Source organism: Blennius ocellaris (assembly GCF_963422515.1).
Source record: "Blennius ocellaris genome assembly, chromosome: 6".
Taxonomy (NCBI): domain Eukaryota; kingdom Metazoa; phylum Chordata; class Actinopteri; order Blenniiformes; family Blenniidae; genus Blennius; species Blennius ocellaris.
Window position 1 is genome coordinate 22,269,988 of NC_137655.1, and position 15,079 is coordinate 22,285,066.

A 15,079-nucleotide genomic window follows, 5' to 3' on the forward strand; every position below is an offset into this window, starting at 1 on the left:
AAATCTCCTTATTTAATTTATCCTAAAGAAGATAATACTCCACAGCCTCCCCAATTGTGGATAAAGCGCAGCACAAATTAAATCCATCCATCTGCAACATTTCTGGGTTCACCTGCAAACATTAGCCTCTCTTTCTTTTTGCAGTAATCCTCTTAAGAGGAAAAACAGAGTGAAGAAAACAAAGGCACCGGCCTGATTTCCCATTATTTGAAGGTATAGCTTGGGTCCCATTCCACACTGCACAGTACAGTAGATAATCAACTCTTTATAGGAGCTCTGCACTCGCCGAGACAAGTAATTGAATCTCTCACGATGGTGTTCTAAAACCATTTATTACACTTTCTTCAGTGTATTCAATGTTCTATTAACTTCAAATAAAATAGCAGTTGTGTACTTGCAATAATTAATGCACGTTCAAGTAAACATATTTAGAGACTTATATAATATAATATATATATAATATAAAATAATATTTACCAGCTGGATTACATTACATTATATTATGTAACTGATGAGCAAGTTGATTGGTGTGCAGCTTTATTTAAAGCCTTATCACATAATGCAAGATCGCTGCATTTGCAGTGTTATTAGAATATTCAAGAGTTGTCGTTTTTTTTTTTTAATCATCACAACTGGCTCCATACATCAGTCTCATAGTTCCCTGCACAAAGTTAAAGATATTGTAAATGTGAATAATGACAGCAAAAGGCTGCGGGAGTCTCAGATAATTTTTAATGGTTTTGACTGGAAGTCCAGCATGGTTCGCTCCCTTTTTGCATTTTCTCACGCTAATGAGAACAAATCCATAACTATAAAAGGTTTAAAATGAAAGGAAAAATGCTCATAACAAGTGAGTTCTATTTAGATTTTGAATACCGAAAAAGTCAAACCTAATCCTCACGGGAAGTGTCGTTTTCCAACCTCTCGTGGAGAGATTTCAATTAAAACGATTGACGACAATGAGCCTTGACGCTCCTGTACCGAGCGCCGCTGCTTCCACAGAGGCAGCCCCCGGCGGTGCCGCTCGCCGCTCGTACCTTTGGCAGCTTCACGGCCGGCTCGCGGTACTCCTCCTCCTCCTCGCTGTCCGAGTCACCGCTCTGCACCGAGCTCCTGGAGGCCAGTGCCAGGGAGGCCTCCCGCTGCTGCCAGTCCAGCACACAGTGCCGCACGTTGCAGTAGACGTTGAACGCCGAAGGGTTGCTGTGCAGCTTGATGTCCGGCACGTAGAGGGCTCCATCGAGACTCTCAGCCTGCAGGGGGGGGGGGGAATAAAAAAATTCAAAACATTGGAGGTTTTCATCCAGTCATTTCTCCTGTTCACCACAAGCATGATGTGATGTCAGAGTTTTAAATAGGTAATCCAATACAATGAAATTCAATTTCTCAACCTCACCACATCTTTGTTCCTTCGCCTAAAAAAAAGATTCCAAAACCAACGTTGAAAGCTCGTTTCATGAACACGGTTTACAAAATATGCACACAAATTAGACATAAAATCAAAAGGGTTTTTGTCCGATTTATTTATTTTTTCAAATCTGGACGGCGAGAGCCTCCACTTCTCATCTCACCGACTGCTGCTCATTAAGGTGAGAATGTTTGTGGGTAAAAAAAAAACGATTAGCGGAGGAGTACGATAACTAATCGGTACCTACAGGAAACGCAAAGAATCTTTTCTTGAACCAGTGTTGCTGGTTAATTATTAATAGGTCTTTGAGCGGTAATGGCTGGCAGAGCTCTTCCGCCACTTTCCTGCACTTTTCCACCCGAGAAAACGCAGCGTCGCTGAATCTGACTGCTGTGGTTGTGGCGACATGTTGACATGTTATAGTGTTTGATCAAAACTCTTCAATGAGCGTTTGACACTTATTACGTCGTCCATTGTTGGAGCGACTTAAGACGGCGGCACTCCAAACGCTGTGTCCAGTCACTGATATTTACCACAGCACATAACTACTGACCACAACAAAGTCAAAGACAATACAGGCAGATGATATTTATTTTTTACATTCAACGTAAAAAGAAGTATATTGGATCATAAAATATGTCTCTCTACAATCACTTCTACTATTGTTCTCATGCTTAGGCAGTGACTCAACAATGAAAAAGAAAAAAGGTCCCCGCCTAATTTTGCTTTGGTCTTGATCACTGTCGGTTTCTCCACTTCAGTTTCACACTATTTTCCTTGATATAAAACAGAACACCAAATAATGAGCTGCAAAATCATGCTTCAGAAGCTCTTCCAAGTCCAGATTTCCACTAAAATAAAATTGTGCCGACGTTTAAAAATCTATTCACGATAAAAAGCACAAATCTAGAGCATGCATTATATTATCTCGTGCAATTTTACCTGAAACCAATTGTTTTGCGGTTGTTTTCTTGTGGAGATACAGAGGGGCTGTATGCAACATTATTGAAACAGGCAATTTAGAAACCTTGAAAAAAAGAAATGTGGGACCGTCTGGGTTTCCTCCGGACAGTCCAGTTTCTTCCATATACAGTACAAGGAAAGGGAAAACACGACAAATAAATAAGAAAATCGGTGAAATGAAAACACTGAAATATTTAGGGTATCAGATAAGAGGCACAAGGTCAATTTATCTCACTACGAGACAGAATTTCAAGGTTGCATCTTTTTTTCATTTGCTAAATTCATGGTGCATTCATGGTGGTTCAGTTTAACATTTGGCTTTAGCCCCATATTAATGTGAGCAACTAACAAAGTCTTCATCTGATTCCTTGTTGTTGTGTTTTGTCATCAGCTCTTACATTATTTTAGGGATTTTGAATAAATCTTAAAATCACCGGTTCAAGAGTCAAACTGTCATTTGGTGTAACTAATCTAAACAGATCTCCTACATATTTGTTTAAAGAAACAAATCTACAAAAGCCTTTTTAATTTGACTTGTTGAAAATAACCAACACCCAATAAAATAACCCACAAGTCACTGAATCCTGGTTTGCAACTCTTACTTATGCTTGTTTATGTCATATTCACCATTTATAATTTTCCACTGCCACCTCCAGGCTGCTAACCTTTTGATTGTTCAAACCATGATAATAAATACTTTTCCTATTTTAATATACATTTATGAGCCAAGAATACGAGACAAACTCGAACAAACACACAAAAGCTGTTAAATGTATGTGAAATAGGACATGACTCAACTTGATGTTGTGGCTTATGGTGTCATTCACACCAAGTTACACAAAAAAAAGCCATTTATAATACCGAGTCTAATCACATTGGTATAAATGAGGTGAACACTCCACCGCAGGGGAATTTACAATAAAATCATTACAGCTGAGCTTGAGCGTACAAGTCCAAATAATCGTTGGGTTAGAGCAGTGTTTTTCAACCACTGTGCCGCGGCACACTGCTGTTCCGCGAGATCTAGTCAGGTGTGCCATGGGAAATGATCCAATTTCACATTTTTTCTAAAAAAAACATTTACTCTCACAGCCGCTGTCAGCTGTGAGAGCAGTGTGCAGACTAAACGTGTATAAATACTGTGACGAGCTCTGCGGAAGAATTGCTCTGAGTCGAAATTTTATTCTGCCAGCTGAACACCAGAAGCTTTTATTTTGACATGAACACTCGTAACCGGAACTTCATAACAGGATGAGACTACACACAACACATTTCTCACGCATGGTGGCACACCAACATCCAACTAACCAAACCAAACTAGACGAAATAATTAACTATCTGAACCGAGGAACAAAAACACAACACAAGCACAAATCAACACACACAACAACTTGAACTCCCATCATGCCCTGCAGCGACCAACTCCGTGATCGCTACAATACTCTTCACCACTAGATGGCAGCACAGAACTTTGCCGGTGAAATGGAAACTGCCAGACGTCAGTGTGGTTAATCTCCACCTCCTGCTGCTCCCATCTTGTATCAAAGTACTGTGTCAGTGACAGTGATGGAGAAGTTTTTGAAAAGGAAGAATATTAACCAGGATGTGTTCATCCATCAGGTCCAGGTTTCACACTGAGTGAGTACAAATAAAAAAAGAAATTGGGAAATACTTTTTTCTGTATTTATTTGATTCCTGTTAATAATAAAACGTTGATGAGAATGACTTTATATTGTTAATAGAGGCTACAGAGTTTACAATTTTACCATTTTCGGTTGGTGGTGTGCCTCGAGATTTTTCCAAAGAAGTTTGCCTTGGCTCAAAAAAGGTTGAAAAACACTGGGCGAGAGGAACGACAGCCCACGGAAGAAACCTGATAAAGTAACCCACTGAGAAGCTTCCCCTCATCCGGGGCGGGCAGAAGCATTGTTATAACTACAGTCCTGAGGGCGAGCGCCGGAGAATCGCATTGATCGATTGAGCCTCTCCTGCTGTGTTGTGCTTTCGGCATCCCAATCACACGGGGTGATGTCATCTATTTGGGGAGAGAGGTCGTTCGTTGTCAGCTCGAACCGCCGGTGGGGGGAGGATATAAGCTCCCACCCCGCCCCCTCTGACGGTGCTGTCTGCTGCGCTTCTGCTGAGCCATGAGAGTCGTGTTTGTGGCCGAGCGGCTGCGCAGGCCTCCACAAAAAGGAGCAGGCAGACTGGGAAGAGCACTTAAAAGCCATTACAGCGTAGAGATGTTGTAATGAACCAAACCCCATCCGGCGAGTCCGGCACAGACGGATTTGTCGAAAGACGGCAGCAAAAAGTAAAAAAGGGTGAAGACGACTGTAATACTGGATGTTGAAGATGAGCGCTTGACATAGAAGGTTTCTCCCCCATGTTCACGAGGACAATTAGAATATTGTGCCATAAATTCTTCATGCTCTTCTAATATTTTATGCATGCATTATTCTGTTTGTCCGCATTGTTTAAAAACACAAATCCTATGATGACTTAAGATGTATTTTGGATTTTTTTTTTTAAACTTGAGTCAAAATAAAAAATGGCGAATAGAAGAAAAACTGCGTGATCCTGCCATGAATTAAAATCAGAAAATCACTAAAACACTTAAGTGTTGAGAATTGTGGTTGCACAAACGGGAATCAAACGAGCTCGTTGTGCATTATGAGGACATTTTACGAGCAAAAATAAAACTCTACGGTTTAGATTTGCAGATATAAAAAAAAAAGATGAAGGCGTGCTGAGCGGGAATCAGAATTACTTTTTCGATCTTTCAACAACAACGGGTGAGACAGATATTGTCCGACGTGACCAGTCCCCCAAAATCTTAAATACCAAACCCTAACTTACAATAAAACACCCTCTGAGTTCAAAACTCTTCCAGAGGACAGTTTCTGCAAATTGAGGTAGAACATATTGTGCTAATTGATGTTTAAATTAGATTTTGACACCATTACAAAATAAAGTTTGCCTCAAATATCAGACAAATACTATGGAATTCTTTACATTTTATTTCAGATGAAGAAAGTGAAGATGCTTCATCAACCTTGTGCAGGCGGCAGTTTAAACCCTCAGACCATTGCAATTTTCTTACTTTATTACATGCCAGATCGTACAAGATCTCATAAACTTGAGCACTACATAGTATGACTGCATGTCGTCCTTCATCAATCAAAAGATGATGACCTGTACAACGTCCGCCAATACCCAAGAATAAAACGATCATCCGTGGACGCCGACAATAACATAAAACATACGAAAAATGGAGCCGATCTACGGGTAGTATATTTTTTTTTTGCATGGGAAAAGCTGAAAAAGAGAGGGACACTGAAAATGTGGCACAACCCTGCATTTTTACTTCCACAAGAATCCACAAACCATAGTTTGGGTTGTTGGGAGACAATTAACATTTTCCGTAATGTTACGTCTGTCCTGAAGTGACACTATCGAGGACTTAAGACGCTGCACGCAAAGCGGAGGCAGATCAAAGCGTCTGTCCACCGAGCCTCTAATGTTCTGTGGGTTTCTTCTCACTCTGTAAAACACACCAAGCAACGACCGAAACATGGAGCTCCAAGCAATGGCTTCCTTTGTGTTGCTGGCTACTTTTAAATGACAATTTAATGGCCATCTAAAAGCTTCAGAAATGCCTGGTACTGAGCGCCTGACCACACTTAAAGACAGACACACATTTTCTTCTGCTGCTTTGATGGAAAAACAATAAAGAAAAAAGAAAAAGCAAGGTCATACAAGAGAGAATTTTACTACCCCAATTCTAAAAATGGTAAGATAATGTCAAAAACAAGATGCAAAGGATGGCAATTTCCATCGAGCGACACTTTATTCACAATAATATAAATATTCCAGATGTCCAAAATAAAACCATTTATAAATGTATGATTCAATTATATCGAACCATAGTATCAGGTGTAAGAAAGGTTGAAACAAGTATTAGGACTTACTTTAATTAAAAAAGGAGCTTGAAGAGCATTTTACAACCAATACAGGTCATTACCAGCAATTCAGTAACATTAATGGTTGTTAAAATGAGCATATTTTCACGCATTTTTTTACACTCGGATTAATATTTTTATGATATCCCACTGTTTTATATGTTGCTATGTAGAATTGAGAAGCCTTTGATGGTTTAACCATCTACATCGATGAATAATCCACAGAATAAACGTGAAATCTGTGAGTGATTTTACCTACATAGACCTTTTTCCCCCCCCGATTCAGTAGCTCCAGAGAACTTTACATTGTCAGGCACATTCATACACACACACCAATGGGAACAGCTGCAACCTCAAGCTCAACCTCCAGCACTTTTGGCGTTTCAGTGTCTTGCTCAATCTTGATAAATGGACAGAGGGGGGGGCAGATGGGGATCAAAGGTTGTGGATTGAACCCACAATTACAAAACAGCCTCCTCTACAAGCCGAGCCGCCGCCGCCCACGACAAGAAGACCTGATATTGGATACGTGTGATCCTCACGGTTAGATAGGAGTCCAAACCGGTTCAAGCAGAGAAGATGTGAACACAGTTTGTCCACTGAGCCAAACCTTGTTTTAAATGGACTGAGACAAAATAAAGAAGAAAAATAAACACTGTTCTGCGGTCAAATTAATCAAAATTTGAAATTCTTTTTGGACACTGCTGCAGCCAATCTGTCCTACATAATAGACGGGGGGGGGGGGGGGGGGGGGGGGTCTGGCTTGTTACAGGGCCCACTATATTTCTGAGGACACAGGGTTGCATTAGTGTGTATGGTGTGGGCAGCTTACACATCAAGAAAGCCACATTCAAGTCTGAAAAGTGCCTTGAGGTTTTTCCAACAACATCCTGCTCCCATGCGAGCGACGTCATTTTCAGAGAAAGCCTTGCATTTTACAAAGAGACACTTTTAATCTATGAAGTGCATCTGGAACAACGGCATGGCTCAACGGTGACAGACTGTGTGCTAAACTGGAAAAACCACGTTAAAAATAAAATAATATAGAAATAAGAACACTACTTTAGGTCCTCCCACTTAGCGTCGCTCATGATACCAAGATAGGCAAGATGGACGAAAAAAGACATCTGACAGTATTTATAGAAAGTATTTGTTTGTGTGGAGGAAAACTGTGATGTATAGTGCTTGTTTTCCACAACCCTCAACAGTTGTGACAAATAACTGTTGATTGAAAAGGCAAAAGCAAAGTGCAACGTAACGTAAAGACACACTTAAAAGATTTCCTTTGGTGTTCCCAGTAACATTCACAACTGGTTGACAAATCTGCCACCCGAATAATGTCGTAAACGGTAAATGGGATGGAATGGCTGACTTATACTGCAGAATTCTCCGCTTCAGCGCTCACGTTCACCCTTCAGCTCACACAAGGATTCACACGTCAGGCAAGGTGCTAGTAAACCAAGGCGTTTTCATGGTTTTTGCCCAAGTGCACGTCGGCACGTAAACAGAACGAGATGGGAGATTGGATTGCTACACTTGGAATTGGCAGATATCCCACTCTGCCGAGGGTGCCACAGTTGTCGACTTAAAGAATATAGATTGTGGCAATCTGATCACTTGATGTTGAGGCAAACAATGAATAATCAAGATGTAAATATGAATACCCCCCCCACACACACACACACACACATATTTCCATTTTCCATGTGTATATATATTTATCTAATCATTTATGAATACATAGTGTGTGCAACTATCCTGTAAGCCTTTAAGTATTCGTGTAATTTGGAGCTGCTGCGATGACTGAATATTATTATTTATAAGGTCCGATCATATCTTAGCTGAGACAAGTGCCACCACTCTGAATCGCATGTAAACTATCCATCATTAGAAAAGCAAAAGTGGGTTTTTGGACATGCCCAAATACACTGAAACCTTGATTTTTTTTTTTTTTTTAAACGGTGTTCATTTCTGGGCAGTCACAGGTCGCGGTCTCAAATTCACCTCACACAAAAAAAAAAAAACACTTGGAAAACAACTTAAGTAATTTTTCCATGTCGCTTAAACATAGCGTTCAAGTCCTCAAATTTTGTTTTCTTAAAAGTATTCCATCTACAGTACAACGTCATTGCAATTGGCTTTATTTGCCTCACTCTCCCAACCACAACTGACAACATATGAAAAGCAACCTTGAAAAATGTTGAACGGCACTACGGTGTACAATTATGACCCCAAAGATGCATAATTCCGCCTTAAGGCGTGTCGCCACCAATGGAGACAATGTAGTTTATTTCTGCTGAGATAGGAATCATTAATAGCAAATCTTTAGACATTCAAGACACATGAAGCTTTTTTTTCCCTTAAATATATTTTTGCACCATTTACAAGGTAAACAACTTTTTTTTTTCCATTTATGTAAACATTTTCTGTAGTTATTGGCAATATGATATATGTTAAGGAGTGTTTTGCATACCGTGAAATTAATATTAGTGTGTGAAATGTATTGTTATGGTGAAAGGCTGCAGAAGAGGAGCTTCTCGCTGTGGAAGCTAATGAGGATCCATCATAAAAAAAAAACAAAAAAACAAATAGAACAGAAAAGACACGAGGCCCAGAAACATGGTTTCATGGTTCACTGGCCACCACATGAATGATTTATTTAGTCCAGTTCTAACAGTCACTTGGCATCTGTCAATCTACTTGAAGGCTGTACAGAAGCTGAAAACATGCTTGACCATTCTATTTTCGATTGATCATTCTGTGCCGTCAACTTCTTGCTATAATTACAGTTTTTTTTTTTAAAAAGAAGACAGATCCCATATCTGGGAGTACACAAAAAAAAAATGACATCAGCCCTCCATTAGGATGATAAGTGTTTATGCTCGGTCTGTTGTTCTCACTGCGCTTTCATGTTCACGAGCACAGAAGCAGACAATTGTGGAAGGGAAAAAAGAAGAGCTTTCAAATAACACTCTTGTCTGACGACCAGTGTCCGCGGCGTGAGCGGAGCAAGAGTGAGCATGACACGTACAAATACAGCATGACTGCCTGTGCAACAACCCACGTTTTGATGCCCGCCTGCCACTCGGTCCTCTTTCACTAAAAAAAAGAAGATCTTCTAATGTTGCTGGACGTCCCCTCAAAGAGTCAGTCAACTCTGAGACGAGTCCATTCTACATTTAGGTGCACGTCAAAAATCCGTTTGGGATCATGGTGATTATTCTCACCCGCTCATGCAAAGCAGCTAAGAACGAAAAAAAAAAGAAAGAAAAATTCTGTAACAAAGTTAAATTCATTGCGAGATCGTCAGGAGAGGAGCCTATACTCCAGAGGGAAAAACAGAAAGGAAATGAGTCATTCTAGATCCCAGTGAATCGTGCTTGTTTGTCATAACATAGGAATCATGGAGTTTAACCTAAAATGCCCCCCACGCCCTCAAAGAAAAAAAATAATTATAAAAGTTGACCGCAGCGGCAAAAAAAAAAAAAACACAGCCACATCCTCTGATTAAGGATGGATCGTCTCTTTGGATGGAAGCAGGGGCAACTGTTGCCGTGGAGATGTGGAACACGCTGGGTCGCTCGGCAACAGGCCATCATGCACAAAGTCAGGGCCACTCCCATGAGTCTCCCATTCTGCCTCTCCACCTCTCTGGCATGGTGTGTGGACGGCCTGACTGGCACCGGACCAAGCACACTGGGAACCACAATCTTTCTGACAAACGCCGCCAAGACTGCGGGAGAATGAGAACCTCAGCCTGTAAGGACTCATTTGAGCGTGGAGAGCCGTATGCGCGCGTCACGATTTCCACGCGCACGTTGTAATGCCATTTGTGCGTCTGTAAACCGATCCGGGAACGCCATGTAATGATGATACTCGTGTGTCTGCGGCGAGATTTTGCGCATCCATAGATTTTGGTGCGCGTAACAACATCTCTGGGCCCCGTTATGAGATTTTGCTGGAGCGTAATGCAGTTTGTATGTGTCCGACGTGGCTCGTGTGCTCACAAACTGAGGTTTTCCGGACCTGTGAAAGTCGTTGTCAAGCACCTCGATCTCAGGTGTGCCTCTAAGTGGGCTGCCTTCTCACAGCCAGTCTCGTTAGCGCTCTGGCCTTCGTACCGCCAAGCAACACTGGAGTTGCTCTCAGTTACTTCAAGCATGACGTTGCAAGACAGTGGATAGGCGTACGTACTCATAAACATAAGTACAAACTCACCAATATCACCATTGTATTTGGATTAGTGTACACACATCTGTAGTCAATACAGCTGTAATTTACTTGAAGTCTAATATTGTAATAGTTGCTTAAAAAAAATAGGGGTCATGTTCACTTTCATATATAAGAGATACAAAAATACCACATGCTTACATTCATTTATATACTGTATTCTTTAAACTAGAAAGCTAGTCGTGAATAACTTCTTGTGACGCACCACTACAATAATGGCCATGGTGTTATCTGTTGTATTATATTCTGCATGACGTATAAATAATATGAGCCCGATAAATGACTCCAAGGTCTCTCTGTTTTCTAAAACACATCAATACCCCCACAAGTGGAACATTATCAGCAGTTGGGTCGTGAAAAAGAAAGCAACTCTTACCTTTGTTCTTGATTTCACTTTTGATTTAACCTTTTGTCGCCGTCTCAGCTTCTTCTTGCTCAGAGCCTTCTTCCCCCTGGAAGCAAACGGTGGTCGGTGAGCGTTCAGAAACAAACCGACGTTCGAGCAGATCAGTCACACCACAGCACTGAGAAGCTTTACCAACATACACAAAGAACGATCCAATACTGATGGTACGTTGTCCCCATATCATTTGTACATATCAAAACCTCTGAAGGAAAGATGTGCAGGTAAAGCATATTTTCAATGATCACAATTTTCTTATTAACTCGTTTATTTGACAACTCATCAATCAGTGTGCACTACATTCCCTCAAACATGCTGTTAAAGAAAAATTTATATTCAGCGAGAGCGTGTTAAAATTACAAAACTAGAAAAAAGTTCATACTTTCAATCTCTCTGAATATTTTTGGGTTGGTTTTTTTTGTGTGTGTTAGAAATCACAAGTCAATAAGTAGGGTCTGAAATAGTTCCAAACCTGTTATCTCTAGTTTTGGTATGCTCTGTATTTCATTGCTGTAAATTTTTATTCTGGTGCAAATATTATTATCATCATTATTATTATCATCATTATAATACTGGGGACAAATTTTATGCATGTCAACACATTCCTGCAATGGAGAGTTATGTGTCGTTTCATTACACTGCCAGTGATCATTATATCACAACATCAACATGTACAAAATACAAAGACAGACTGAACCGCAATAAATTGTTTCTACGTTCTGTAAATTCAAAATGACAGAATTTGGTTCATTACCAGTAACTCACAACAGTGTAATTACGTATTGGTGGTATAAATTAGTTCCAAGAGAAAGAGCGGCGTTACATGGTTAAATTTTTGACTTAACTGCTTTAATTTATTGCAAATCATATTGTTATCAATATTTTTCTATCACAGATCAAGTCACCTTGATGCAAAACGATCACAAAACATTGGTTTTGTATTTGTTTTGAGTCTGATCTTCCACTTTTCCACACATTTGAGGGAAACCGGTGACTCGTAGCTACTCGCGGGTGTAAATGTGAGCAAACTCCTTCTCTGCGTTTTCCCTGTGATGGACGAGCTACCTCGTCTTCACTCGCACACCAGCTGGGATCAGCTCCACTCTATGTAGTAGTATAGAATAAGGATGGGTTTTGTTTTAGATCTGGAGTTTTGTCATGTGTTGGTGGATCTGTGTCTCATATGGATGACTTCACCGCCTCTTTCTGGTATACTGCCCTATATTTCTTTGGAAAGTAAGAGCAGGGATTCTCCGACCGGTCGGGCACATACGGTGTGACTGCAGACAAACAAGGGAGGACGATTTTAACCCCACTGGTTAGTCATGGGTTCGGAGCATTTCACTATTGTGACACTCCACTACTCATAATAATCTGGTGATGTAAGACCTGATCATGGGAGCAGACTTCAGCAGTGTGCATGGGAGGAGGAGGAGGAGGAGGCGGTGGGGGTGGGGGGGCTGTTTTTGGAGATGTGTGCCCCTGTGCCTGGGAGGGTGAGGGACAACAACAGTGTGTGAGGGGAGGATGCAGTACTGATCCAGCTCCTCAGCCTACAACCTGACGGACTGGCTGCCCACAATGACGTAACTGTATTCCCCGCTAATGCCAGAACAGCAAATGAGTTCATCCACGTCTCCCAACACACATCCTCGCCTCTTGCAGACCCTGTGTGTGTGTGTGTGTGTGTGTGTGTGTGTGTGTGTGTGTGTGTGTGTGTGTGTGTGTGTGTGTGTGTGTGTGTGTGTGTGTGTGTGTGTGTGTGTGTGTGTGTGTGTGTGTGTGTGTGTGTGTGTGCGTGAGATACGCGTTATGTGGCACACCTAGTCATTACCAGCTTTGCGTGTGTTTGTAATCTGGTTTACGTTAAAGGTAAAACCCGGTTCGGGGGGGGTGAAGGGCTTGACGACGCTCATCGGCGTTAGTTAAAGCGCGAGCCAGCAAACAGTGACGCCGCCAGGGGCCTAAAAACACACGCACGCAATTAAAAACGATTATTTAAAAGTAAAAAACAAAACAAAACGCGGTGACAAGTAAACGTTTAAACAAATGAGACGTACAGGAAGCAGTGTGTCTGTGTGTGTGTGTGTGTGTGTGTGTGTGTGTGTGTGTGTGTGTGTGGACGGGGAGGTGGACAGCGGCTATATCGCTCCTGTCATGACAGCTAGCCTGCTAGCTTGTTTTGAACTGAAACCACACACAGGTTTGCCTTTAACAGACGTCTGGGATCGAATTAAAGTAATATTTAAGCAACTCTGCGTGTCTGATAAGCGGGGGGTAAAAAAACACAATGTCCAACAAGCACCGCGGGGCGCAAATCTTCTGCAACAGGGGGGATGAACAAACGTTAACGTTAGCTTCGGTGGCTCCGGGAAGCTAAGGAAGTCAAGAGGCGATACCGCTACCCGGGAGTTCAGACTCCTGGGGGGGGAAACTGTGGGGCTGCAGGGGTATAGGTTGGTGGTTAAAACACTGACTTTGGATGGTAAATGTCAGGCCAGCCAGTTTTTACATGTAAGTTAGCCGGCTGGTGTGGACTGACGCACCGCGGCGAAGGGGTTAATGCTAGCTGACGGTCGCTAGCCCGGTTAGCTCCGCGAATGACAGACGAGCCTCCGGTGTTTTTCTCTCTCTTTTCCACAGAAGCCACTCACCTTCCTTGATTTATCCCCTGCTCTTTATCGCTGATGGCGGTGGTGTAAATCCGCCGGTATCTCTCCGCCAGAGCTCGTCCTGAGAGTAAAAGCTGGTACCGAGTCCGACAATCCGACTGGGCTCCGGGTGTCGGGCAGGAACCCATCCCCGGACCGAGGCTGGACAGGTCGGCCCCGGCTCCAGACACGACCCTGACACCCAGCCCCATCGACGGCGACAGGGAGGGCAGGAGCCCTCCACCGGCGGCCGCCGCCGCTGCTGCCGCAGCGGCAGCACACATCATCGTCTTGCAGAACAATGCATATATCACACAAAAGATAACACAGCCAGATGATATCTGGCCATCGGACGCAATCCACTCGTCATTAAATCCGCCGCGGGTCACATCGTCTGTCCGCTCCCAGCCGCACAAACGCCACAATCAAACCATCCGAGAAAAGGGGGCCGGGGGAATATATCAGCGCTAAATTGTAGCCTGTCTTGATGGTGCAACTACAACCTATTGGTCTTCACATCCGGCGGCCACGGCGTCAACGCGGCGCGCGTCTCCGGGAGGAGGAAAACAACAAAAAACACGGCTCGATCTCAAGCCGCGGCAGAAAATGTCCCGCAGACGATCGGCGATCCCCCCAAATTCTCCGTGTCGTGCCTCGTTCGTTCCTGGATAATTTCTTGACCCCGGAGAGGCAGCACCCTCAGCAGGGCTGCCATCTTAACTCCATCATCCCTCCTCTCCCTCCCTCCCTCCCCTCCTCTCCCTCCCCTCCCTGGACGAGTCTTGCGTCGCTGGCATGCCGGGATATTTTCATACCATTATCATTGATCCACTTCATCTATGCATGCAGACTGTGCAGGTTCACCGTTTCTAACCTGGCGTGCTGTGTGCAGGTGAAGAACAGCCTGGCACACACACGCACACACACACACACACACACACACAGTGCACAATTTAATTTGCACCAGTCCATCCAGCAAAGGGCCCCTCCCAGCTGGATCTAAAACTGGCACACACAGATACCTCACAGTGATTAAAGGCTTTTGTTGCAGGCATACAGTAATGCAAACACGAAAAATAATTATAATGATTCTTGCATCAGCAAATTTGGCAAATATTTCTTTCCTCACAGCAGGATGTCATAAGGTCAAATATCGACCGGGCCCGTTCTTCCCATATGTGGGTTTTATTCTGGGTACTCCCGTTTCCTCCCACAGTCCAAAAACATGCATGTATGGTTAACTGGTGACGTTAAATGTTCTCTTGGAGTGAAAGTGAGTGCGTGTGGTTGTTTTTTTTTACTCCTAAAATGGTATCTGCCACCGTATGGCAATCGCAGAATGAAAATCACATTATAGTCACCGATTAACCTCGAACCAGGAAATCAGAATCAGAATTCTGATTCTGATTCTGATTCTGATTTCCTGGTTCGAGGTTTATCTGTGACTATAACAGATTAACCT

The 15,079-nt window shown here is 42.6% G+C and overlaps 1 protein-coding gene across 11 annotated transcripts in view; it reads right to left on the bottom strand.

Moving 5' to 3' along the window:
- The window catches only part of mycbp2 (MYC binding protein 2), a 69,544-nt gene extending 55,213 nt beyond the window's left edge, over positions 1–14,331 (bottom strand). For all 11 annotated transcript variants that reach the window (XM_080497990.1, XM_080497992.1, XM_080497999.1 and 8 more), the window contains exons 1-3: positions 13,621–14,331; positions 10,940–11,015; positions 1,038–1,253 (exon numbers count right to left, since the gene is read on the bottom strand). In XM_080497990.1, the coding sequence (XP_080354116.1) occupies positions 1,038–1,253; positions 10,940–11,015; positions 13,621–13,904 (576 nt within the window). In that variant the 5' untranslated portion in view covers positions 13,905–14,331. The remainder of the gene's footprint in view (positions 1–1,037; positions 1,254–10,939; positions 11,016–13,620) is intronic.
- Positions 14,332–15,079: the final 748 nt, after the last annotated feature.